Source organism: Rhea pennata, chromosome 17, assembly GCF_028389875.1.
Source record: "Rhea pennata isolate bPtePen1 chromosome 17, bPtePen1.pri, whole genome shotgun sequence".
NCBI classification, from domain to species: domain Eukaryota; kingdom Metazoa; phylum Chordata; class Aves; order Rheiformes; family Rheidae; genus Rhea; species Rhea pennata.
The window spans coordinates 5,626,548-5,654,220 of NC_084679.1; the positions used below are offsets into that span (position 1 = coordinate 5,626,548).

Consider the following 27,673-nt stretch of genomic DNA (forward strand, 5'->3'; position numbering starts at 1 on the left):
AGTCAGAGCAGCAGCCCTTGAGACAGCCTTTTGGAGCATTCAGCCTGGGAAATGTGCATGTGGGGGACAATTTATTCAGACATTTTGGATTTGTCTGCTTATTCCTGTTGTCCTCGCTTTCCTGAGCTATTAAGCTGCTGACTTTGCTGCGCGGGTAAGCAAGCAAGCCTGCGATCGTCAGAGCGTCAGCTGTACCCCGCTGGCTTTGGCGCCAGGCAGTCAGAGCACTGGGCAGCGTGTTCCCTGAACCCTTGATCCTGATGTTTGTTTGGCAGCCTTCCCACCATGTGCATCGCATGACATTAACCCGCTGCATTTGCTCTCCTAGCTAACCAAATTCTTCAAACGCAATTCATCACTGAAGCAAACTGATACTGTCTGATACCAGACAATAAAGCTTTCCACCAGAAAATAATCCATTCTGCTGTTATCTCTTTTTGGTGTTCCTTCAAATGTTTTCATTTATATCAAGAAAGTGGTGATTGTTTTGCAGTAAACAACTTTCCAGAAATGACAAATGTTGTTTTGCCTGTTAAAAGAGGGGCAGATGTTCCAGAGAGTAAGCGGGAAGGAGGAAAATACCCAGGCTTTTACCAACCAGGCTTGTTTGAACTTTTTTCCTGTAGTTAAAAGGGTAGAATTGAAACCCACAGGAGAATGTTGAATGTTACTTCACCTTAATCGTTCCTGCTAAGTGTTATGATTGCAAGAAAGGGATCTGTAATATCCCTGTTATACACAGAACATTTTATTAATTCAGTGAGACAGTTGAGGTAGGTGCTTTTTTTCTTTTTCCTGGAGGAAATAGTAAAATTTGACAGGTAATTTTGTAAATGAAGACAGTAAACATCTGTTGAAGATGATAATGTCTGAGTGGTTTTGTTGTTTCTATGAAAACTTAGTTACACTCAGTTTAGATTAATTTTTCATTGTCTTCTGTTAAGTGAGAATTGCTTACACGGCTGCTTCAGATGGAACCTTGATTGCTTTCCATCTATTGCCAAAAACATAAAAGACAAAAAAATCAAATGCATAAAAACATTTATGAGCAGTGATACAATAAATTCATGTATAGTACATTTTAATTTGATAAATTAAAGTTTTGTTCTGCAGCAGTTTGTGTTCATGTGTGGGGGAGAGGAGCATGTACATTAGCCATTTAAATTCAATACTGTGTTAAACAGTAATAAAAGCAATTCTGGCTGCTGTTGGGAGCTTTTAGTGGAGTATTATGAAGGTCCCCAAAAGTCTGAGTAGTACTGTGGGATAAATGAAATGAAATGTATTCATGGAAAAAGAAGTGCAAGGATAGTCTTGCAACAAAACCAGCTAGATGGGGCTCTAGAAGGTGGAGCTACAGTTCCCACCTCACCCCCTGGCTTCCTATGGTACCTCTGCAAACGCTGCTGAGCGGCGCGGGAGGAAGGGCAGTTCTTGAAGCTCGAGCACTGAAGTGAGAGTGTCTGACTGCTGCAGATAGTCAGCGTGATCTGGGACAAGTCACTCTATTCTCTCGGTGCCTCATTACTCCATTTATAAATGGGACGAATAAACTTTGTTTTGTTCTTTTATTGTTCTGCTTTCTCTCTGTGGTCCAGAAGGTCTCCTAATATGTGAAAGTACATAATACACAGCACTTAGCACAAAGGCGTGCCAGTATTCAGTGGGAAATTGTAGAAGGAAGGAAAACATAATAGTTGCAAAGAGTCTTAAGCCATAATTCAGTTTCGCTTTGAAGTACTTCAGGGGCATTTACAGCTTCTGCTGACTGTCTACATGTGGATGATTTCATCCAAGATGGATATTTCTTTGCCTCTGAGGAAGTGGTCAGGATCTATTGTTTGCGGGTTCACAGAAGGAACGGGCAACTGTGAATGAAGGTCACTTGTTTTGTTTGCTCATTCATACACTTAATAACACTTGAGTCCCGTTATGACCTTTTACAGAATTTTGTTTTGGCATAAATGTCAGGAAGTGCAGCCGGGGACAAGAATCTTAATAAATATATTGCCAGGGTTTAAGCTGTAGCTTGGACTTGGTAGAGAACAGATATTTAGGCAGTCTTAATGATTTTCGAAACATTTCTTATCACTCACTCCTTCATGAATACTTTTGAAAGTGCTTCTAAATACTCATCATTTCCCCTTTGCAAGGCTTCACACCACAAAAAGCATTGTTCAGGAAAGGAATATCTGCCTCTTTAACAAATTGATACTTCAAAGTTCACTGCAGAGTCATTTTTTTATAGCGTCTTCACCCAAAAAGTTCAACTCAGATGTCTCAATACATATTTAAGGAGCTCTTGCGTTTCTTCTGTTGAACCAATTCTCTAACAGGCTTAATAGAAGGGCAGGCAAGACAAATGACTGGTGTGAGATCATACAGTTAGTCCATGACCCCAGAAAGGGCTTTGACACAGACTTAACACTAGAGCACGTGGTATGTTCATGAGCCAACAGCACAGAGCTAGCTGAGATTCCTGCCATTTAACCCAGAATCAGTCACCAGAGCTTTGAAGTAGAGCAAGAGAGAGGGGACAGCAGGTGAACAAGAAGAATTTATCTGTAAATAGAAGATTTGATCTGAAACCCCTTCAGTAATGTTCCTCTGCAAGGAATGGGCCGAGCTGGTGTGGTTAAGTATCGAAGAGGCTTGGCAGTAGATGTTGGCTAGGTAAGAATAATGCAAATCTAATGCATAGGTTAAGAAGGAGCATAGGGAAGGCAAGCAGATGTAACTTAAGCTTGACAAACTCTGCCTGTCCAACATGTTGTTTGTGTCTCTATTATCACCCACTGTGTGCACACAAACACACTCAGCATTTCATTCGTAAGTTCAATTTTCTCAGTTTTTTAGCTTGTCACAGACATTTTTGTGCTTGCCAGTAAAGGACATCAGTAATTCCAGAAACCATTTTTTTGTCTATGGGCATAGGAATAATGTGGAAGTAAAGAACATTAATTTAATATGGCTAGCTAAGATGTTCTCTGTTTTTCTCTTCCCTTTCTTTGTCCATTTCACCAAGACATTCTCATTCCATGAACCACATCATCAGCGAGAGGAATCAAATCTAAATGCACTAATGTTGGGAAATACTGTCAGTGTATGTTACTTGACATCTACTGAGGATGAAGAGATGATCTCCAATAGCCCAGACCACTTCTTCCTTCCCTAGACACAATTTTGTCTTTATTTTTGAGTATTTGGAACTCCACATTCCTGTAATTTGTGTATTCAAAATGTTCCATCTGCTTTGGGAAAACCTATAAATTGCTCATAAATGCCAAATCTCTTCATAGAAGTAACTGGACAGCACAATTATCCTAACTGTAGAAATAAAAACTAATTTGATGGTGAAATGTGAATCTTGAAAGAATTGTTAATGCTGCTGAAAATCCTTAATATTTGTCCATTTTCAAAAATCATTTAGGTTAAATGGCATGTAGACATGAGCATGTCCAGAGTATGTAACAGACTCAGAAGACTTATCCCATCCAGAATATGTTAGTCTCATTCCTCCTGGTACAAAGTGTACACTCTGCAGTCAGTAACAGTAAGATATTTGCAGCAATTTATAACATGTATTTGACAGTTCTGTATCCATTATGTTGGCTTAACACTGTTCCCTTAGCAGGGTACCAGAGTTGAACACCTCTGGAAGTTCAACTCTTAATGCAGATTACTCTAAAGAGATTTTGTCTCTGCATTAGCCAGAATTTAAAATATCTACAATTGAAGGCATTTGTTCAGTAATTTTAGCCTGAATTTCATTGACCCTGCAACACTCGCTACTTTTCTGTTGCGATATCAAGACATCACATTGATTAAGGTATTTTAGGTGACCTGAACTATTTTCCTGGTTTGTGACCAGAAAGTTCAGACGTGGAAGATTTTACTTTCCATGGCCAGGCGTGGTACCAGTCAGCATATACCTTTTGGGACCCTATTTTGTTGAAATAATAGCTGCACAAGGAAAGTGTTACTGTTTGATTGTCCTTCCCTTCACAGCCCTAGGCTGAATACTCTGCCCAGTAACTCTAATAAAGCATATATCTTGTCAAAGACGGGAATTCTGACAAAGGTACAGAGCAGAGGAGAATCAGCTGGTGAGCCCTGTTCATTGAATCTGGGGGAAGAGATGGACCACAAAAGGAAAACCCACCTCCTACCTGTAGTGCAGCCAGGTCACCTTGGGGAGCAGAGCATTACACTTGGTAGAATAGTCAACACCAGCCTGGAAGTGGCTCTCTGCTGGTCAGAAAGGCCATCTCTTGGTTTGCTTTGGGAATCAAAAAATCCCTAACGCATGCCCGGGCTTCTCTAAGCAGGTGCTACTGCTTGGGAGAGGGCCTGTAGGTACAAGGAAGATGCCAATGAAACTGTGGCCCTCTTCCCGTTGAAATCAAAAGCCGAACACCAGTTGACTTGAGTGAAAGTAAGGTCAGGAGCAAAGTGTCACGTGTAATATATTCCAGTGTTGTCATTGCACTGATTTTTCAGACACATGAGAATGGTTAGCAGTGTTCCCTTTGCAGCTCCAAGAGTTTTGAGAGATGTTGACACAAATTTTAAAAGATGGATCATTTCCTGCATACTGCAGTTTCTGTACTTAAAGGAAAAGTGCTGTGTGCTGAGGGGAATAATAATGTGTCCATGATTCTCTTCTTTTATAATCTTCTTCTGAAGGGGATGCATCTGACAGATCCCTACCCCAGGAAAATCAAACTACATTAAGTATCTGTAGCTGGGAAGAGGCTGGAAGGTGCAAACTTCTTTATATTCATGCTCTTAATTTCAAAGACCACCCAGTCAGTGCTTGGCTGTCATCTTTCCCCCTCCGAAAGCTTTTTTTCAGCGTTGCTCCTGCAAGCCTGTTTTGTCAAATCCGAATCCACGCCAGTGCTCTCGGATGTTCCTCACATGTGGCCTGGCTGCGTTTTCCCACTGGCAGTTCAAACTGGAGCATAGCACAGCTCGTGCGGATAGAAGTCTAATGGTTGTCTTTGAGAATCGTCTCTTACCTGACATTGGCACAGATGTGGAGTCAGTATTCTGCCTGTGTTCACACTGAAGAGCAATTAACAAGTGTAACAAGTTTTCTTTAAGACGTAGGCGAAGGTGTAAATGTGCTCGAATTGCCTCCTCTTGGCAGCGTGGCCGGACGAGGCAGCGCGGCTCGCGGCGGGTGCGCAGCGTGGGAGCCTGCCGGACAGCGCTTGCTCCCGCGCGGGAGGCCGGATCCTCTGGCACGAGTCTGAGGAAGGAGTTGTTAGTGACACTGGTAATTTTTAAAGCATCTGCTGGCAGGAAGCTTTTGCTTCTTGCAGAAGTCTTTGAGACAGGGTTACCGAGGGCCGAATCAGGCCCAGAGATGTGGCCTGGCAGACAAATCAGTAGGATTTGAGAGCTAAAGATTTTGTTGAAGCACTACTAGCAAGTCGTTACTACAGACCCAAATTAAATCATGAATTTTAGTTCTGAAGTGAAGCTAACTTGTCCTGCTTGATCCACCTGGTTCGACTGAGGCAGCGGCAGTTCGCCTCGCAGAACGGTGCTCCTACCAGCCTGCTGATAACAGCTCATGCTTTCGCGTGGAATGGTGGTGTGCCAGCTGCAGTGCCTGAACCGTGCCTGCTTCTTTGTACTCTTTCTCATCTCACATGGGCTTCCCATCATCTCTCCCCGCACACATACAGACGTTTCTGTTACTTCAGAGCCTTGGAAAACTGGATTTCCATCAGTCGAATTCCACCTGTCTGCTCAAGTGAAGTGTAGAAAGTCAGCAAAGAGCAGGAATGGTGACTAATACTGCTTCAAATTTCAATATCAAAAGGAAAGCTTGTTTTTTCAAATGATTTTTCCTCCTTCTTGACAGTGTCCTCTTAATGTCATTTATATGATTGCATAGAATATTTCACCTCTTGCCAAAAAGCATAACAAAAGGGATATAAAAAGGCAGTAATGTTTTCCTGGAAAAAAATCATGGTAGATTCTCTTCGCTCTGGGCTGCTAGATAAATATGTAGCTATATGGTGCATAGAGAGATTTTGTGCTACGCTCTTGTTTATTGCTTTCTTTAATAAAAAGCTCGCTATTGTTTAAAGAGTATTCTGATACCTTGCACATATGATTCCCTCTGGCCATCCTATGCTCTTCCTAAGGGTCAAGTTCAGATGCAAATTTTTTTCCTAGTGATGAAAAGTTATCTCTGTAAATCATGACATCTCTTAAAAGCCTCATCCAAATCCATTGTAATAAGGAAATATGTTCTTGCTTTGAATCAGGGACTGATTTGACAAATTTGAAACTGAAATCTGGCAACAGATTGGACTTAACTGCTTTCTAATTGAGGCTCTGTAGGGACAATACAGATACGAACAGATCCAGAGATGTCAGTCATTGCTTGAAAGTTGTTCTTTGAGTTTATCTGTAAGTGTTTTGTCTGTAGAGTAGGCACTTGCTTCTCTCACAGGCCATTTAACATTAGGATTGTGTCTCCTTCATTTGTCTTCTTGAAATATTGAGGACACATTGCTCTTCATGTGCCTGACAGGCAGACAGAAATGTCTGCACTATGCCTGAAAACTGATGTCCGCTATCAGCTCTTAGAAGAAACATTTTAGCTGCAAATACAAATATTCAGTTGTTGTCCAATGACATCTTTAAAAAGTAGCTGGCAACTCCTAGAAACTTTGATGAACATTTAGTTTAGAGCCAGTTCCACTACCATAGCAGATATATTCTGTATTTCTGTCCTTTTTCTTTCTATTAAGCAGCACTGTCAGATGGGACTGCCAAGAAACAAAGATCCAGGACTTTTCTTCTCCATGGAAAAATGCTGACTCCAAACCTGAAGTCTCCATCCTGCTGGTGACAATGTTGTTGTTTCCACAACAACCAATAATAGAGAATGACTTTTCTACTCTTCCATTTTTAGCTCCGCTCTAAGACCAAAATGCTTTTGCCTCGCAGTACGCTTTCTTTGCTCCAAACACAAGTGTTTTTTGTGGAGAAAAATACAACTTGCTTGAGGAAAGCAGAACGTTAAAAAAAAAGAACTTTTTGATTACAACTGTGACGATTGTAACTGTAGCAGTACAGTTCCTGTGGAGGAGAAGTCATTGGTAGAAACATATTGTACTTTCAGTACAGGAGATATCAGGGGAAAGAAAAATACGACTATCCAGAAGTGAAAGGGTGAACTTACTAGGGAGATGCTGAAATATGGAGAAATCCAAACATAGATAGTTGGTGTAATCTCAAATCTATCAGCTCTGACAGTATCCTTTTAAATGACTTTAAAAAAGTTAATTACACATCATAGGCATTTCAGCAATGACATTTCTGCCATTAAATGTCATGGGGACGTTTTTCATTTTATTATCCTCAAACGAAAGAGGTGAAGTAGTTGAGTTAGCCACCAAATAACTGTATTGTGAAATCTAATGGATCTGCCTCTGATATTTATGTTGGTCCAGTTTGTAATAAGCTTCTTTTTAAGTTTACAATGAAAGAGCACTGTGGGTGGTTTTAGGAAGGCTCTATTGTAAAGCTTTACTTTATGAACTGTAAAATAAAGATTTCTCCATTAAATTTCTGGAGCTGCAGATGCTGAAAGCCCTGAGGCCCATGATTTTTGTAAATTTGAATAGGAGCTGGTTTCTAACCACTGACCGTGGAAGTCGGTCACATCGTTGTCTAACTTCCACAGGATCTTCACTGCCATCAGCTCTCTCTATCACACGTTTATGTTTTAAATGTGCAGAAAAAAGAGAGGGGGGAAAAGAGGGGGAAGAAGGAGGAAGGGGGAGTGAAATAAAGCATCCTGACAGATGCTATTGGCATTTTTGCACCAGTTGTAATTGTCACTAGAATCCAGCCTTTTCCCAAGCGGGGGTACCCCAGGCTGTGAGCGAGCATCTCCTGCCTGTTCCACCCAGGTGGTGGTGCACCAGTAGTGGTCAGTGCTACCTGTATGGCCTTATTTATCTGTTTATGTAGGAGAACATTTTGAGACGAATCTTCAAATCATCACCTTACTAATCCTGAATTACATACGTGACAAATTCCATCAATCCATTCACGATTCATATGTGCTCTCCACTTCCTTGTGATGTATTTCCAGAGCAGCTTGTCAGTCATGCCAACTCCTTGGAGAAGACTTCTTGCCTTGACTGCCACTCAGTCATGCAGCTAAGGATGAGGTGCTGTTATCCTGAGCTTATCCTAAGGAGGAATTAGGAACTTGTTTCTATCCCAGCACTTTGGTTTAAGGAGATCCACGCAGATGAAAAAGGATTCCCTTTCTGAAGGTCAGGTCACTCAGAGACAGCTCTGCTACTAGTTAAGAGTTAGGCTTTTAACACTTTTATTTAAAAACTTGAATTTTAAATAATGGCACAAAGTTACAAAAAGATAAAATTGCAAAATAATTTTACTAAATTTTACTTTTAGGGTAAAATAGAATTTTTCAGTATCAACTCAAAAAGGAGGTTCTTTGTCTGAGATGGCTCCTGTGGCTTCCTTTCCCTCTCTACTCCTTCAGAGGAAAGAAAAAGGAAGAGATAAAGAGCTAAAACTCTTTTTTGGTGTCTTATGTCGATTGCTGCTGTCTTACTTTAGGAAACTTTGTTCCTTATGATGGAGTACCTGGATGCTGCCTGGTCTTTCAGTGGCACTGTCTTCCCCCTTTCCCCAAGGTCAGGGGAGTTCTCTGATTACCATGTCAGTGTGCACCTCATTCTGCCTTTTCCTGGTTTTGGGATGATTTCTTTCTTTCATATCTTTCCAAGGACAGATTTGGTGAACTGCATACATAATGTATGTTGAAAGATACTAAATGCATATTCTTCCTAGATTTATACACTTTTTTTCCTTTGGTCACCATGCAAGGGCCAGCCTGATGCCCAGACAGTGAATAGAGGATGGGAAGTGTTGTATGAGGAATGCTTTCAGAGCTCCCCCTGCTCTCCTGTCCTTCACACTCTTCCATGCATAGCCTCGGTTTTACAGTGCTTGTCACAGTTTTGTACTATAAACTCGCGATGCACTGCAGCAAAGCTATGCCAAGAGATGGTAAAACATTCCTTTGCAAGCCTGACCTTGCGAGATCATGCTACATAATTGCAGGAGTTTACAGAGACTGCGAGAGAGCAAAGCACTGCTACTCATCATTGTGGTGATAACTTTTGGACGTACGTATTCAAGGTGAACCAGACTTTTCTGTTATTTAGGGCAGTGCCCTAAAGTATAAATATACCTGCAAGGAATCACTAGATCAGAATTAGGCCACTATGCCTGACACTACTCTACTATCAATTTTCATCGATGTCATTTCTTGCATTCAAGTGAAGTTCCGCTTGATTTACACCAGTAGAGCTGAGTTCAGTATTTATCCTATTATCACTGCTCAAATTATTTTTTCTTTGGACTAGTTTGATATGTCTAGTTAACCCCAATCATATTTTACTGTAGCATGATAAAGAATGCATGAGTAGCTTAAACATAAAAGAGAATTTACAGGAAAAGAATCGGAAATATTTGAATAAGATATCATATTATACAAATATCAATACAGAGAGTATGGTCTGAGATGTAGCCTGAGATTGGAGAAAATGAAAATATTCCTGCTGCGGATTCCACCTTAGTGAAGCTTGCAAAAATATATTTATTCTCTAGAATAAAACTACTTCTCCACCTTCCCTGGAATGATATTTTCTAAGTCTGAGTTGTACAGAGTATTATTGAGTTCCCTGCAGCTTCTAGTCTAAGGGACTCCACACAAACTGAGTTTGTTCTGTGACGACATTGCAGCTGTTGCGCTTTTTTCTCAAAGGATGCAGCTCATTCCAAGATCTTTTACTCTCTATTCAGGCAGCTTCACAGACACCTAGAAAAGCTCTTCAGCTAAATTGGATATCCCTTCGGAGAGCTGCCACCAAGCAGTTGTAACATCAGTGCTTCTGATCTTAAAAAAACCCTTTGCTTTCTTTGTGCACTTGAATTAGAGAAGCTGCACTCATACTCCAGTGCAATGCAGGACAGGGCATGGCAATGTCACCCACAGGCTTTACATTCCAGTGCCCTGTGAAGTGTTCATGGCCAGAAAGTTTGAAAAACTTACTTATTTTGCCTTGAGTATTTTTCTCCTTGATATTCAACAGTCATATGTTGTTTTCCTTTAGTATGTCATGAGGTGTATGCTTTATTTACATCAGTTGCCTGTATGAAATGCAGACGTTCTATCAGCTTTACATGCCTAGTGGATATTCAGCTTTCTAAGTGTTTTTCCAGGAGGCAAGTGCAGGCAGCCAGTGGAATGAGGAACTATATGCCCGAATATTTTTCAAGCTTCAAACACTGCCCAACAGCAGATATGCTAGGAGAACAGTACAAAAAAAAAAAAAAAAAAAAAAAAAAGGAAAGAAAAAAGAAAAACAGCAGTAAAAACCATGTGACTTGGAATCTGAACACACTTGACTTGTAAGTGAAATGTGCATATCACATATCTGATTTACATACGCAGCTGCATATAAATAAATGTGATTTGTGTAGCCACCTGATTCATAATGCAGTTGTATGTTCAGTTCGTTGAAAAACATATGCTAATGCCTTTTATCACTTAAATCCACATGAGCAATACCTGGAGGGATGTCGTACATAGCAGTCAGCACTTAGACTGCATCTCTTTCTCTGTCAGTGTGTCATTTGAGGGAGGAATTAGACTACAAATGCCTGGATGCGGTCCAGTATTAGTAACTGGTTATTAAAGAAATCAATTGTTAATATCCGCAACAACTGACGCACGTTCACTGGAAAGAGTAGCCTATTTGGGATTAATCCAGTAATCAGACTCTCCTACATCTCTGTGCCATTTGTTGATCTTATTTTCAAAAACTGATAGCTAATTTGGGGTACCTTGATTTTTCAATGCCCTTCCAGGACATACCAGTTAGGCACCTGAAGTTGCATACAGAAGAAATAGGTGATCTGTTTCCGAATCATGCTGCACTGTAGCATCCGCAGGTAGGACTTGGCATGAACGGCAGACACAAGCAGGACTGAAAGAGAAGGCAGAGTTCATCCAAGCCATCCATGGATTTAGAACGTGGTGTACCTTTTTCTGTATCAATTCCAGCTGCGCTGTTCCTTAAAAATGGAATAAAGCACACACACACAAGATATTTGTAATCAGCAAAAACCTTTAAACAGTCTGCTTTTTCAAAGGTGTTCTCCAGTCTCTGAATGCATTTCAGCAGCTGCTCCCAAACTACTGAACTAAGCAATTAAAAGTGAATGGTAAAATATGCTTTTGCGTGTTTAATCTGATCTCATCTTGCTGCTTTTAGCAGGGTGAAACAGCTATATAATCTAATGCTGATTGGAATGGTTCCAACTTCCTTTTTCCATTGACATTTTCAAATTAAAAAAAATTTTTTTTGAAAGCACTGGGTTTGGAGTGAATGGCTGTGACAATCTCTGCTCAGGGTCTCCTTTTCAGTGATGTCACTTGGAAGATTTTCAGTGCTTAAACATTTGCTATCTCCAAAAGAGGAAAATGCTGCTTACTTGTAGTGGCTCTGGAAAAATTCCAGCACGGAATGAATACTAAGTAGTAAATGCCCTTCTCAGAGGAAGGAAGAGATGATGAATCACTGAGAAAGTTTATATTTTGAGAAATCTGCCAATGTATTTTGTTATCTGAAATTATACAAAGACACTTGCAGAGTAGTATCTTGCACAAACTGCATGGAAAACAAAATAAAAATGGGACATGATGATAGCTCACTGTTGGGATGTGCATGTAGCCTTTTCATAATGGTACCAGTCTGAGGCTGAGAATCACACGCTTTTTTCCTTTGGGAGAAAGGACAATCAATCTCATCTACCTGGCTGGATGTGATGGTAGTATCAGAGAAGACTAATAAGCCTGCTATCTTGGCTGCAGCATTTATTGGTGATTAGTGACTCTTAAGAAAATGCTCTGCATAGAAGGAAGGAATGGGTAGGTTATTATGATCCTAGACAGGTCTACCTCCAGTAGGGAATCTCTCATTCAGATTTCTGTCTGTCTTAGAGCTGTTTGCTCTAGGATAGCAGTTAGCATCGCTAGTTGAGATTGGCATCAGTGGGCAAGGCTTGTAAAGAGAAAGTCAGGTAGATACCACCTACATTTGATTATTGTTTTAAGACGAGATGAAAACAATCATTGTTCTCATTGTTCAAATGGGAAACATAAAAAGACATCATCCCGGGCTCTAGCTATCTTTTGCCACCCAGACTGTGCATATTTAGCCATTTAAGAATTTCCCTAGCATGTGGGAGCTCTCAGCATAATGCAGTGGTTGGGCCATACGAGTGGTCTTCTGCCTCTTTCCAGCATTGAATATAATTGAACCCAGATGAGATCATGGCCCTCAGGACCAGAATTTTAAAGATACTGTATCCAGGTGCCTAAAGGGGCAGACAGATGCCTTTTTTTTTTAAAGCTCCATGATGCCTAATTCCTATTGATTTTATGCTAGCAGTAAGGATCTGTATCTTAGTGCCTTGCCTGAGGTCATTCAAGGATGCTGTGGAAGAGCTGGGAAGTGAAATGAAATTTCCTGTCTCAGTCCAATACCTTAATCAAAAGGCTATGTTTTATATCACAGTTTATGACAAGAAAGCTAAGAAACCTTATTAACTAATCCAGCTCTTCATCTGGACTTTATGAAGAAATCAAGTACAGGATAATATTGTCTCTTTAAGGATATTCACATATATTAAGTTAAGTTGCTCAAGAGTTTGCTGAGTTATATTTTGAATATTTTCTTTAAAGACCTTCATAATACTTTCAATGTGGCAGTTTTCCATGAAATTATGTCCTCCCTATATGTTAATTGCCGAAATAGCTCATCCTTTTCTTTCCCCTCTGCTGGATTTTATGGTTTAAAGATGAAAGCTAGGCTAATATTGCAAAATAAGAAATTTAAACTGCATTTTGTTTCTAGCAGTTGGCATTCTTCTTTAATTACCATGTGCTTTCTATAGTTTTGATTAGGGATTACCTTTCTTACAGCTCTTATTAAGTACCTGCTGAAATAAATTGATATCTAGTATTTGTACTTCATTTGTTGATCAAGCCTTCCAAAAGGGAAATGGATGGCTCAAGGGAATGGTCGTGGGTGTTAGAGCATTTCGCTCATAGGTGACTGACTGAAAGCAACCTGGGTTGCTAATTACCCACCTCTTGTTAGTGCTGGGTGCTAACAGCGCAAGCAAATTGATATGTTTTAGTACAGAGCTACCTGCCTCATTTCATTATCTTTAAAGTCATCATCAGTCACTTCTCAGATCAGACTCAAATCTTTGTGTTTTGTTAATTTTGCTTAAATTGCTGTGATTCATTTTACTACTAAGGTGAGTCCACTGCAGGTAGCCCAACTGTCAGTTATAGTTAGGAGAAGGTGCAAGAGGAGTAGGAAATTGAAAATAGCAGTAATAGGAGGAGAATCTTGTATCCCATCATGGCCTGATATGAAATGGGAAGAGGAATTGGTGCAGAAGCTTAAATAGACTGAAATACAGATCATTCTGGGACCTAGTTTGACCACTGGCCTTTGAGAGTTTGTCTTGGTACATGGTAGTAACATACTTCATCACACTGATTTCAGTAAAGTGTAAGATGTGCAATGTAAACGAGGGAAAATGGGGGGTTTGTACTCCTTGCAATTTTTATGCCATTTAGTAACTGCTGATGTTGTGTTAATATGTCGCTGTCAAACTGGATAGCATTGAAGAGGAAAAGGGTTGCTATATTTTCAACAGGTCAGAGTATTCTTGGTCCTACAGGGAATTTCTGTAAAAATCTGTTGGAGTAAAGGCTGACTTAAAATGCTTTACATCTTTATTATGTTTTTTAAATTTCTCTTCTGAAGGCCACTGTACTAAATCGAAATTATTGATTTAGCCTGTAGCAGCTCTAAGATTCAGTCATTTAAGAGCTGAAACTCCTCTATTACTTAGAATAATAACGCAACACTTGGAAATCTCTCATCAGAGACTCTTGGTCCACACTTGTAGGCAGGCGTTCAACAAAGATTTCTGTTCGTTTATGGATCTTGCATCAGCTGAGGTCTCTACCCTGCCTTACCCTTAGTATTACCCGCCCTTCCTCGCTGCGCGCCTGTGCGGCGCGGGTCCTGGGGTGCCTGCGCTGGGGCTCTGCTGCGCCCGGCCCACGCGCGGCCGGTGCCGCCTCTTCAGCACTGGGCCGCTACGCGCTGCTCTACGCTAGACCGGTGCAGAGAGAGTGAATCTGTTTGGCAGTGCAGCCCTGCGGTGTTACCCACGCTGGGGATGCAAGCATGGGCTTATGGCTGGGTCGGGTGTGCATGATAGAGTGTTGTAAAATCACCCCGTTAAAGAGCGGATTAAATACAGCTTCTGATACAGCCGATCTTAGGAATGCACGCAAAACCAGTTTCCCTGCTGAGGGGAAGTGTATCTCCAGGCACTGGAGGTTTGAATGATCAATAAATTGTTCCTAAGGCATGGCTAATAACGTACTCAAAAAATACCCTAAAATGGAGAATCTCAGTTAAGTGAGCACTAGCTGATCCCCGAAGTGTGTATTCTGTCCCCGGAGCTGCCAGGGGCTGGTCAGCACAGTTTCTCCCTATGTCGCCTCTATGTTGCCGTTTGTGCATTTTTCATTATCTTTCCATCAACAGCGAATTTCCGCTGCACCTTCTTTCTCAAGCGGCTCCGCGCTGGCCGGGGCCCGGCGCGGGTCCGGCCGCCGCTCGGGCTCGCTGGGGCGGCTGCACCTCGCTTCCGCCGGGCCGCCCGGGCGCGGAGCCGGCGCGGGCCCTTAGCACATCAAAGGGGGACTCGCTCCCTCGTGGGTCCGATCTAGCCCTGCGTGATTAATATATTTGGAAATCAGGATAAAGCCGCAGAGTGAACTGGCTCAGGGGAGCTCTCAATTCAATCAAATTAGACTCATCCATTCACCTCAGAGCAGTTCCTGAGGAGCCCTGCCTTCACGAAGCCTCATTTGTAATCACTATGTGCTGTATACTTCAGAAAAGTTTTATAATTACTTGCTGTTCTGGCTGTTGAGCAGTTCTAAATGTTAGATATTAAGGAATTGCTGTTTCAGTCAGTGAACAAGCTCTGAACATTAAATGTGCTTCACGAGAAGTTTTTTTCTCAGCCATTACCCATCTCGGAAGGCGTATTTTTTTTCAAGTGGATGCCTTCCCAGCTGTTGATCATCTCTCTGTTTCCTCTGTATGAAGAGAGGAGGAGGAAACTGATGGTCGTGTGGCACCGTACAGATGTTTTACTGCTATGAGACGGAGATGGATGCACAAACAGAGGTGTTGAAATAATTATGCAGGTCATCCTAAACTGCCAGTAAAACCTCCGTTGTGTACCACACAGATCTGGGGTACTGTATGTCATGTGTTTTACAGAAGCAGCATTTTAGCAGTGCTTTAGAGAACAGCCCACTCCATTTCCAGGGGTATCAAAATCATGATCCAGTGCTTAGCAAGAGATGTGGAAAAGCGCAGGTCAGTTCCTTGCGCGGGTCCTTCCGGTGACCTTGTGCGTGTCGCACAGCCTCTCTGCCGTTCCTTGTGTGCAAAACTGAGGTAGCTGTGTTTCTGCTGGAACGGGAGGGACGTGAGGGAGCCTGTGGCCCTCAGACCCCACTACAGCAGCAGATGGTGTATAAATAGAGCATGGACAGTAAGTCCCTCGCTTTGGTCCTGGAGGATCTCAAGGTGGCAGATGCAACTGTCACAGGTGCAAGAGTGATTCTTACAATTCTACACTGGAGAGGAAGGAAGACAATTTTTGTCATACTTGTTTATGGTGGAGTTTAATGCTTCTTAGAGATTTAGACTGTTGCTTGTGGTTCTAGCACAGATAAGACTGCACAGAGTGCGACTGAGGCAATTGCCATCTGAGGCAGTTTATGTTATGGTTGTGCACTTTGTCCTATAGCACTGCAGATATGAGTGTTCATGCTAGATAAAAAAATCTGCTGTTTTCTTTGATCGTATTAATTAAAATCATTATGCATCATGGCCTTAAAATACAAATCCAAAAGATGTACTAGAGTCCTCTAAATATTGTTAGGATGGAGTAAGAGTAGGATCTCTTGACTCATAAACTGCAGAATATATAAGTATACATGTGAGATACGGAATAAACATACTGAGACAATAGCTTGTAGACATTGTGTCTATACAGAGAGCTGACCAGTCCCTGCCTCTAATATGATCATTGGAGAATTTTTCAAATGGGTCTGCATGGGTGCATGCTAACTGTAACCAGCCTGAGCCAAGGTTCATGCTGCATACGTCTAGCATCTGCCTGTGCTGCAGGAGACATTGGGAATCACATAGAAAAGATCTGGTCCCCTCATGTTGCCTGTTGTCACTCATCAGACGTTGTGACAAGGGTGTATGGATACCTAAAGATGGCCAGCTGTAGAAGGCTGAGTTGTCCGTTCTGCAGTTTAACATGCCATTAAGTGTTCTATAAAAAAGGGAAGCCCAAAGATTTCCTTCTGGGTATCCCAAAACCACGCGCAGATTCGTGATATGGGCAAATAGGGAACAGAGCTCCTCTGAAGGCTGCTCTTAGAAATTGTCTGAAGCACCAGGGAAAATTGAGTGTGCTCCGTCAAGAGCTAGGAGCCAGCAGGCCATGATCGGCCATCACGTAAGGCTGCGTCGGGAAGCAAGGGCTGCCTGGAAAGGAGCAATTTCCACCTACTGCTTCCCACCTGAAGCTCTCTGATCGTACCAGTGGTGTTGCTGGGCTTTTGGTGGTGTAAAACTACACATTTCACATCTGCTCAGAGGCTATTTAGAGAAGTGCTCTGACTTCCTGATCAAGGGAAGCTTTCCTGACATATATTATCTCTTATAACAGCTTTGATGTGTGCAAAAATTTATTCTCTGTTTAACATAAGTGAAAGCACTGAGATAGTCAATCACATGTAAAAACTCTTCCTCTGTCAGTTACTAAGCATCAGACCTAGAAACAGTGAAAATAGTGGCCTTTCAGGTATCAGCAATCTAAGGCATAATGGTGTCTTTAACAGCTAAATGAACATTGTGGCTCAGGTGGTTCAGGTATCTTTGCATATAATCATGCTTTCAAACAAATTGCAAAGTTCAATCCAGTATGTAGCCATTTTTGAATGTCCCAGAAAGAAGTACAGTTACCACAGTTGCCTTGTATTTACAAGCAGTAAGATTCATTTAGTAGGAACTCTTCGAATGGGAATAGGCTGATCCTGAATTATGAATTGCCAAATCTGTCTATCACATTGCTACACAAAATCACTCTTTAAATGCATGGAAGAACCTGGACCACTATCACACAAGTGTTAGAAAATCTCTCTTTTGACACTATAGGAAAACAGCAAGGAAATAAATTTAAAGCATTTGGGTCTATTAAGACTTTTCTGAGTAAGCTGTCCAAATGGAAATCCATGATCAAAATAATAATTATCAGGGAAATGCATTTACTTTTAAAGCAATCATGCAGTAAGGCACAAAATATGTCTTAGGTAATAAAAAATAGTGGTTTCTGTGCAAGAGGTAAAAAGAAAGTATAGCAATTGAGAATATAAGTGCTTGATGTGATCAATTCTTAATGGATTTTCTCAGAAATGGACCTTTGTGTATTGTATATTTAACAAAAAGGATAATTGAAGCTGTTGTTTGGTGAATGGATCGAAAGCTGGATGAAGCTAAAACTGAGTTACTGAAGCTAGGCAGGTGCCTGTCTCTTTTCATTTTAAAATTATTACAGAGTATGGTTAGTTTGAAGGAATACATTGTGAAATATCAGGACTTTCTGCACTGTGGAAGAACATTTGGAAAACACCAGAAAAGTTAATGAATACTTTCTAATTCAAATAATTTGTCGTATATGTCTTGTTTTTTAAGAAAACCAACAGATAGTCCAACAAATTTCTTTCATACATTTTTTGTTTCTGATAAAGTGAAAGAAATTTAAGGTGAAGGAGGAGAATTTTAGCCTGTCTTTTCCTATTTGTTATTCAAATTATCTTAGCCCTCCTGACTTCATAGTAAATTTTACCTTTTTCTTTCTATTTGGTTTCAGTTGCATGGGTTTTTAATTTCCAGAGGGTACTTCTAAGTCTTGACTAATCTTGTCATTTTGCCACTTAAGCATGTTAGATTTTTGAAAGGCTTCTGAGCTGCATATATGAACTTAAGTTACATTGAGTTTCATTGCTAAGGGTTTATACAGCTCTGATGTTGGATTTATACAATGAATCGTACTGTGTTTTTTGCTACACTAATTCTGGCCTCTTCTAACTTTATGAGCTGCACTGGACATGACTCCGGCCAATCAGGGTCAAGTCCATCTTGTTGTAATATTGAATCATACTTGCAAAATCATAAAAAACTTAGTACTTGAGTAAAATATACTTCACTTTCATCAGACACATTGTTCTGGATTTTATCCCTTCACATAATGTTCATAGTTAGAGCAGCTGACTCATTTTGAGTCAGCTCCAGATTGTCTACTCTGAAGAAAAGTTGTAGATTAGAAAAGGCCTTGTTTTATATCTGCATGTAAATAGCTGCATTTTCAAGTAGCTAATATGATTCACTTCATTTGCCTTCTTCAGTGAAAGTAATAGCTCTTCCCTTTCCCTATTTTGCTCTTTGCAGAAGTAACGGTTTATTCCATGAGGTCGTGCAGATGAACTTTGAAATAGCCAGTTTCAGCAGCCTTTCTGGAACGCAGCCCATCACCTGGCAGGTGGAATACCCTCGGAAGGGGACAACAGACATAACTTTGTCTGAAATCTTCATCTGCCAAAAGGATCTTGTTGGAATTGTTCCACTGGCAATGGTAAGAAACTGTTTCAGCATGTTGCTCCTTCCTGTCTTTGTGTGGCCTGAGAAGATGTATCCCAGCAGCTTTGTAAAGGAGGGCTCTCTGCCCTGCCTCCCTTTTTACAGTTCTGGAGGCCTACTTACTAAAATCATGCTCACAGAAGAACAGGATGCTGCCACTTTAAAAATCTCTCTCTCAGGCTTTAAATCCTGAATTTGTCATGCACAGTTCCCTCCAGGCTACCAGCTGGTAGCACATAGCCAAGTAGACTTGCCTTCCCAATTCTAATTTTTCCATTACATTAATGCTATAGGGCTTGAACTTGCAAGATGCAGAGCAACTCTAGGAAGCCTTGAGTACCTTCTGCTGAAGTTAAAGTTATTTGATTCATAGCAGGCTGAGGCTGATACTAATTTGCTGGCTGTTTCCCTAACGATGTAAGAACATGTATTTTCAAAGAAGAAGTCTTTCAAGGGATGAAAAAAGCCATTGGCCTCTCTAGGAAAACATTGATCAAGATTCTGTTTAGGAAGAGTTCTGTTTGGCTGTCATGTAATTTCTAATGATTTTTTTTTCTCTTTCATTAAAAGTGATCTACATCCATACACATACTCACAGTGAAAGCAGCCTCAGAAGTATGTTTAAGAACAGCAGATATTGAGCAAAACTGAAGAATTCTATATAGACTTCCATGATACAAGCAAGCATCTTACTTATGGTTTGTCTAAAGTCTAACTTAAAGAAATCAGGGAGGAACAGATCACATATGGTGAGGTCCTTTATTCCTCACAGATGTGCTATTAGGCACAGTGATTTTTGAAGAGATTTTCAAAGAATCATTAAACCTTTCTCCTTGCAAAGCTTTCTTTGTTTATTTATCTCTGTACTCTACCTTGTGATAACACTTGGCTGGAGCCAAAATATACTATGCTAATAGAATCCAGTTGGATGGGATACCACTGCAAAATTGGCTTTACTAGCAAGATGTTAATAGATAAGGGGAATTTTCACAGTTTTCTGTTAGCTAATACTGTAGATCCAGCTAGGATGCTTTCTTCATTTAGGCATTAATCTCTAGCTGAGCTGGCAATTCTGTTCAGAAAGAAGAGTCGCACTGGAAAAAAAAAGGGTGATACTGTGTCTACAGAGAAGTCAGACTGCACGCTTTGGCTCAACTGCACTCTGTAAAGCACAGCCCATTACGTTGCACAGAAATTACATCTTAGATCTCAGTGCTTATCAGCAAGTGTGTTTCTTAAAGCCTTTCACCAGTAGATTAGAGTGATTTAAGCATGAAACGTTACTATATAACAAAATGGTTACATCAGAAGTAAAATCTGTCCTTCAGAGCTTTTGAAGGTGGCCAAAAAAGGGAAAGAAGGAACTACCAGTGGTATTGCACTATGTTAGGATTTTCCAAGGTCTGATCAAGTCTCTGCCATTGGTCTGATGGGATCCTAGTCAGTCCTTCGGGGATGAAAGCAGCAAATCTTTCCTTCGTTTGAGTATAACATAGAGGTTGCCTCTGATTTGAGAAGTAAAGTTTCTCTCATGTGAGATGGAACATTTTAGCAGTCCAGCGCTAAAACTTAAAAAGATGGAAGATCATGAGCCCTTTATTGCCTTCTGCCTGATTACCCTAGAAAAAAAGAGGTAAAATGAAAAAGTGGGCCTCTAAAGGATTAGTGCAATCATTGCTACAGTATTTTGGAATGGAAGAAATTAAAGAATTGACATTGTCAGTGAGAACTGAACCTGGAATTTAAAAAGAGCCATATTGGACTTGGATCAGTGGAGCAAATGGTACGATACAGCTGCTGAAAAATCAGTGGAAATTTATCATACACTCAATAGAGAGTGTTTTAGTAGAACCCAGATCCTGTGTGCCTGCCCGCAAAGCTAAATAGTGTGGACAAGGAAGAAATAGCAGCACTATGATGCTGCTACAGTGAGCACTAGAACAAACTACAGTGAACAGGAGAAACATCAAACTACTTGACTGAGAATAAGTGTAGTAACTTTTTGTCCCAATTTATCTTTTAAAAAAGTAGCAAAAAAGTAGATGCAAATTTGAAGTAGAGGTATATTTCTTCTTGAGCTTGAAAGTTAATCAGTCTAAGTAATTTTGGAGGACATTTTACCCCTGAAGATATTTAGAGAGAAAAATGAGACAAAAAGTTAGAAAAATTAAGTTAAGTAAGTACTGTGGGTGGTGATGCTTCAAAGAATAGATCTCTGTCAGACACTTGGTGCAACTCTCCATTCCGTATGTCTTTCATGCTGGCTTTATGAGGTTCAGTGTGTCTCACTCATAGTAAGAAATTAGCTTTATGTATTATATTTCCATCACTGAGTAGCAATAATTAACTGAGGCAAGATATGTAAAGGGATAATGTGATTTGGTAGACCAAGTGATGCAGATGGAGAAAGATAGATGCTATTTCAGGCACACAATCCCTCCTTCAGATCTCTGCCTCACTTATTTACTTAGACCATAACAGCTGTGGAATACTACAGCTAGAAAAATTGAGGCCTGCAGAATTCATGAAGAGAGTTAAATAAGAAAACAAAGAGATTTCTTAAGGTAAAATACAAAATATGTCCTACAATTTACCGACAGGATAAATATGCTGCAAAGATTTAACTGTATAGTAGAGAGAATCTGCTGTCTGAACTGTATCCTATTCAAGCATTTCTTACTTCATGTTACTTCTTCCAGAATCAATTAGAAGAGTGCTTTCGTAGAAGCTTAATTAATTATCTGCTAAGCTGCTTTTGAAAACCTCTTCAATTAATCACAAGTAACCTCAGAACTTGCCAATTAAAGTGTACAGGGTTGCTTAGCTGATTTCCCACATTTTCCTCAAATTTCTGTCCTGTCGTGAGCAAACGCAGCCCACTGTATTGATTTTGCCACTTGACTAGATTAAAAAACAAAACCAAACTTGTTCACCTCGTAGCATGCACACACACACAAATCTCATCTAATTAAGAGGTCTATATGTTTGTGTTCAGTGCTAGATCAAGTAATAGGAAATTTAGAAAGAGACTTCTTTTATGCTTTAAATGAATAATACATGTTTTTAATACCATTAAATTTTGCTTTGTTAGAAGGTACCAAGGCAAACCTTTGGATCAAGGTAGAAGGCATATGTATAAGTCCACTGTTTAATGCCAGTGAGGCAATATCAATATTAAAGTAAAACTCTTTTCTGAGAGGTGACTTGATGAATTAGTGGTTTGGTATGTAGGTAAGACCATCTGGGTCCCTCTGTATGGAATTGGAGAAAGAATCCTTCAACAACAAGACAAATTCCTTGTGAATTAGTTCACCTCTAACTGTGACTTGCATGAAATCCAGGTATTCAAAGTGATGAAGCATAAACCAGATGTCAGGAGCACACAGTTCCAGTCTGAATTTGCTCCAGAAGACTTTGTCACCGTTGGAAGCCATGTAACTTGCCCATGTGTATTTACTCTTTAAAATGACACTAATACTAAACTTAGGATGGCGCTTTGAGGCTTCATTCATTATGCTCTATAACCTGTTGATAACTGCTTACAAGCAAATTGAAGTTGGAGCAGTCCTCAGCCATGACACGTTGCTGCTGTTCAGACTTCGTTTGCCCAGAAGCTTGTCTTTTCCCCATCTGCATCAGTGGTTGTAATAAAAGGGATCTGCTCTCCCTACACACCCTGCCTTGCTGCTGATGCAAACTGCCTCTTTGCCCTGCTTAATAGCACCCTGTGAACTACTGATTAATCCAAATTCAAAATTTTTATGTAGAGTAACCTGGCCAACCCAGTCATAATGTGTAGCTGAGATTCTCTTCTGCTTATCATTGCTCAGTACAGTTTCATGCATACTTTTTGCTCTGTTGTAAATCATTTCATTAGGAAGTGTTTGGTTTGCATATACGTTTCTTTATGTTCAGAACTGAGTGTATTCAGAGTTCTTCTGTAAAAGTAAGTGGGGATCTAAGAAACAGAGCTGTGACTCTTAGCCTAAGCCATTATTTTGGCCATTTTTATGTAAGGTTGTTGACCTTTCCTTTAAAACACACATCATCAAAAATTTACCTACCAAAGCAGTGGTAGGTATACAGATATATGTATACTATTCTCTATGATATAGATTTTTTTAAGGTATTTCATTGCAATAAAGGGAAGCTAAGTCTCTGTATATCATTTTAAAATATAGACCTACATAAATAGAGTTCTCATCCCTTCACAGTCACTTCCCACCTGGAAGCTGCATCTGTTTCAAGGTCACAGCAGTGCAGGATTCCCACTCCCATTAGTCCTTGAGTCTGGAATAATGCAAAGTGCAGCCGGCACTATGAGGAGTTGCACAGTTCAGGAGCTTTCCAAAAGATACAGTCTGAAGTTATATAAATACATCCATTTCCTAATTTACTTAACACAGACAAACTAACAAATAATCTACATATTAAACTTTTCAGCTGACATGTATTTTCTCAGATAATGAAGTGATGAATTACATCAAATAAATACTGTGAGATGAAGGAAATTTGATGTAAAAGTTATCCTGTTGCTGTTAGTAACTAGAAAAGTTTAAACTTTAAAGAAGTTTCACTTCTTTTAGTGAAGCCCTAAATAATACCATGAAGTCATGAGTTTTGCCAGATTAATTATAGGACTCTGTATTCTGGGTGAAAGACCAGACTTACAGTCTTCTGCTGTTGACTGGTAGCGGAGAATCAGTAACTGAGATCACGTATATCCCTACAATTTCCATTATGTCCCTACAATCGTTTAAATAAGAATAGCATTTCTTTCTTTAGATTTACAGTGGGTACAGATTCACTAAAGTTTGTGTTATTGCTCTGTATTTATACCCGATGAACCCAAGTGCCTGCATATCTGCTTATAAATTGGCGCTGTCGTATAGTCCGTTGAGCAGTGTTCCAATTCAAGACACTGTCCACTGGCAAATCATAGCAGTTAATCTTATCTGTTAAAAGCAAGCTCTTTTGTTGTCCACCCATCAGGAAACAAAAGCAAAGAGAAGAATGTGCTGCTGTCCATTGATCCCAAATTGGTTAGAAGATGTAGACCACAAAAGGAATTCAAAATTGCTCAATTTTACGGTGCCTTTTTAAGTCACAGTCATCATTTCTACAGCCACTGCACTTTTGCCACTAGCTTCTGTTTTCCTTCTCGTTACTACAATCACATTCAATCCTACCTTTTGCAGGAAATGAGACTGGATCAATAAGGCTATCTTCTCAGCTGGCTGGAATTAATTTTTCCATTGGATCGACTTGTGTATCATTTTCTGTGCAGCACAACAGTATGTATAATTTCCTCTTCCAGCACCCCTCATTTCTGACAATGCTATTGAATGGATTACTTTGGAATTTTTCAAGTGCCGAGGAGAGATGAGGTCACCAAGCTTCCGCATTTTTTAAGTACTCTGTAAAGGATCTCTGCCATATAGAGCACTTGTGGTTTTCTTTGCCAGTTTTCCTCCTGGTACTTGAGAGCTACCAATGTGAGACTTTACATATATGCTATTCAGCCTTGAGAAGAGAGAAATCTTGAGAGCCACATAAAAAAAAAAAAAAGCAGAACAGCCAATATATGCAAGAGACACATCCAGTGACTTAATCATTTTATCTCTAGTCTTAAGGTAATACCTAAATTCTCCCCTCAGTGTCTCACAAGACTAAGTGCTGCACAGACAAATGACAGACAAGTCAAAATCTTCTCCAGAAAGTTTGCAGTCCACTAGACAAGCTGAGGAAGTTTCAGGAGTTTTTCAAGAGCGGATAAAGCTGAGCTCCAGGGAGGGCAGGGGAGGGACGGAGTAGCTGGCTCAGAAACACTGAGCCCACAAATGCCTTGATTCTTGTGCTTTATCAGGCAGGATTTCATGTCTACTTTACATATTGGCTCAAGTTTACAATACCTCTCCCATCAAAAGAGGATATCTTAAGTAACATTTTAAATGTTAAGTGGCTTGATTAAATGATTAAAAACCTGACTGTTCAACATAACCACAAAGGCAGTTTCACAGCTGCCACGCATGTGTGAGCAGAGGCCTTGCAGAGACACAGTAATGAGGCAGCAGAAAGCGAGCTGTGGAGCCAGCCAAAAACACTTGAGAGTGACTTACCGGAGCTGGTATCTGGGGGCTGCAGCCGCTGAGGACTGTGTTCACCGCAGGTGCCCTCTGCTGCTGCCTGCACTGCCGGAGCAGGCGGAGGAGGAGCGCAGCGAAGCGCTCTGTAGCAGCGACAGGAGACCAGTTGCAAAGGCTCATTGGGTTGCATAAGTTTGCAACTGGAACAGAACTTGAATTGAAAAGCAGAGAAGTTACTAACTCGCAATAACGCAGTTGTGACTTGGGTGATTCCCACCTTGGGGCCGTCACTGGGAGGCAACTGTTATGCCAGAATGAGGAGTACCGAGGCAGGTGTTTTTGCTCTACACTGTGCAGAGATGGAGAAGTTCCTGCTTCCCCTCAAATTCAGTGTTGCCGAGCCAGGCTGCGGATGGATGTGCTGCATCGAGGGAGAGGGGGAAGGAGGGAAGCGGGGCCGGATGCTGCTTCCCCTGCAGCACCGCACTCCCGCAGCCGCGGGCTTGAGAGGGAGAGGCAGGGACAGCGAATGCAAGGAGCCTGCGCGTGTTTATTCCTGAGACACTGGCAGTGCCGGAGGGGAGAGTGAACTCAGAAGTCTTGATTGCCAGATAATGCCTCTCCCATGGAAGTTAATATACTAGTTTTTGCCTGAACTAGTGTTATTTCAATGGATTGTCTTGAGTTAACTGATAAATGCAAGCCCAGACGCTCCCCAAACACTTACTTGAGCCTACAAATATTTGTAGTTTACCCTAGAGAAGGAACGGTCTCTGCCGTCTCTTGCTGTCACTTGAAGTGGGTGTGAGGCTGGACGGGGACTGTGAGAGCAGACCCGGAAAGCCAGAAGGCCGGACGGTGCTGAGCCAGCCTGAGCACCAAAGAGGCTTCCTGTCACCCGTGCTGAAAAACCAGAGCCATTGCGCTTAGCTGACAGCTTTGTAATGATGGTTTTGATCTGCAAAGAAAGTTTGAATGTTTTGGGGAAATACTTTACCATCGGGTGAAATCCCTAGCAGAATTATGAATTGTTTAGCCAGGCTCTAATTTGTGAGGCCTGAGGTGCAGGGCAGTGGGACCAAGCAGCCGACAAGGAGACAGTTTACCATAATGGAAGTTAATGAATGAACGTGGGGAAAAATTCACCAGGACTTGCATAAGCCTCGGGGTTGTAATGAGAAAAATCCAACAACTTTCCTTCTTTGGTTTGTTATTAGATGCCTGTAGGCTTACCCCGTTTACAGCTTATTATCCAGCCAGGCTCTGAGCTCTGAGGCTGTTTATCAAGCAAGACACCAGGAATCTGTGCCTTGAACTCTGGTTCTGCTTGCGGGGGACAACAGAGTAAAACCGAGTCCAGGGGTGAGTGCTGTCCTGGCGAGAAGGGGAGTACTGCCGTGATAGGAGTTGGTGTATCACAATCCTAGTGTCAAGGGTACCCAAGAGGGTACCAAGACGGCACCACAGCCTGGGCTGCTCTTGCACCATGCTTTCCTAAGGTAGAGGGGCTGTGCAGAACAGTCTTTCTGCAAACCCCAGGCCGTGCACGCTGGTGCACGTATGCCAACGGCTGTGCATTGACAGAGCAAAACTCCTGCACTGTGGCAGCGGCCCCATGGCCCTGGCGCTTCGACTGCAGGGCCTGGCGGTGGAAATCGGCACAGACCACCGACCTGTTGAGACTTTTATTTCCCTCCTAAACAGGTCATTTAAAGCACCAGCACCATGGCATGAATGTTGCAAGCCAGCATGCTAGAGAGCGAGGGAATTTCAGCAAAGGGACGGAAACAAAAAGTAACACTGGCATTAATTTTAATCAGTTCCTAGTCATCTGATTTGTCCTCTGCGTTTTTTTCTCTGTCAGAGCTGATTGTCTTTCCACAAGATTTGTTACCTCACAGAACAATAATAAAGGCTGTAATGGTGTAATTTATTACTGCAATTTGCTTTTGGAAATCCTCTATTAGTGAAAAATGGCAACAGTGTGGTTTTATTAATTGCGGTAGTTGAATATTGAATAGTGACTGTCACTATCAGGAGGCCTGGCTGTGTTGCCCCTTGCTTTCCGAGAGCCCGCAGAAGCAGAGCTGCGTGTGTTTTTCAGGGCTGTGGAATGAGGGTTTTTACTTAGGCATAAAACTTTTACCATAGTTTGCAGAAACCAGATTCTACCAGGATTTTGATGGGGAAAGAGTGTGTGGGCAAAATCACCATGTGTGATTCAAGGTGAATTCTCATCCTTTCGTGTTCAAAAACGGTGCACACATGAGTGACATCCAGCAGGTTTGCTCTAAACTCTTAGAGATCTTGAGTTCCCAATCCGGAGAGCTAGCAGAAGGCAGAGGGCTCCTGCTGTCAGCCGCAGAAACCAAAGCGATCAGTCTGCGACCTGGAGGTACTTCGGGCTCATTTTGTGCAGGGTACTGCGCGTCTGCCTGCCAATAGGGAGAAGTTTGGTATGGGCTTGAAGCTTAGACTGATCCAGCAAAAAACACTACAGTTTAGATTCTGGATCTGGGACAAAACGTGAATTGCAGACGTTGAAAAGCAGCAACTAAGGGTGCAGTTGCCAGCTGGCACCAAGCCCCCTGCAGCACGTGTTTTAAGAATGCCTGGAAGCTTCAGGAGTGAATTTGGTGTGGTAATAAATAAGTTATCAGAGACTCAGTAATTCCTCCTCACTGC

At 41.2% G+C, this 27,673-nt stretch overlaps 1 protein-coding gene across 1 annotated transcript in view; it reads left to right on the forward strand.

The window, feature by feature from the left end:
- TMEM132C (transmembrane protein 132C) overlaps positions 1 to 27,673 on the forward strand; it is a 207,047-nt gene that overhangs the window by 133,921 nt on the left and 45,453 nt on the right. The window contains exon 4 of the mRNA XM_062589914.1: positions 18,714 to 18,897. Coding sequence (XP_062445898.1) covers positions 18,714 to 18,897 — 184 coding nt within the window. The remainder of the gene's footprint in view (positions 1 to 18,713; positions 18,898 to 27,673) is intronic.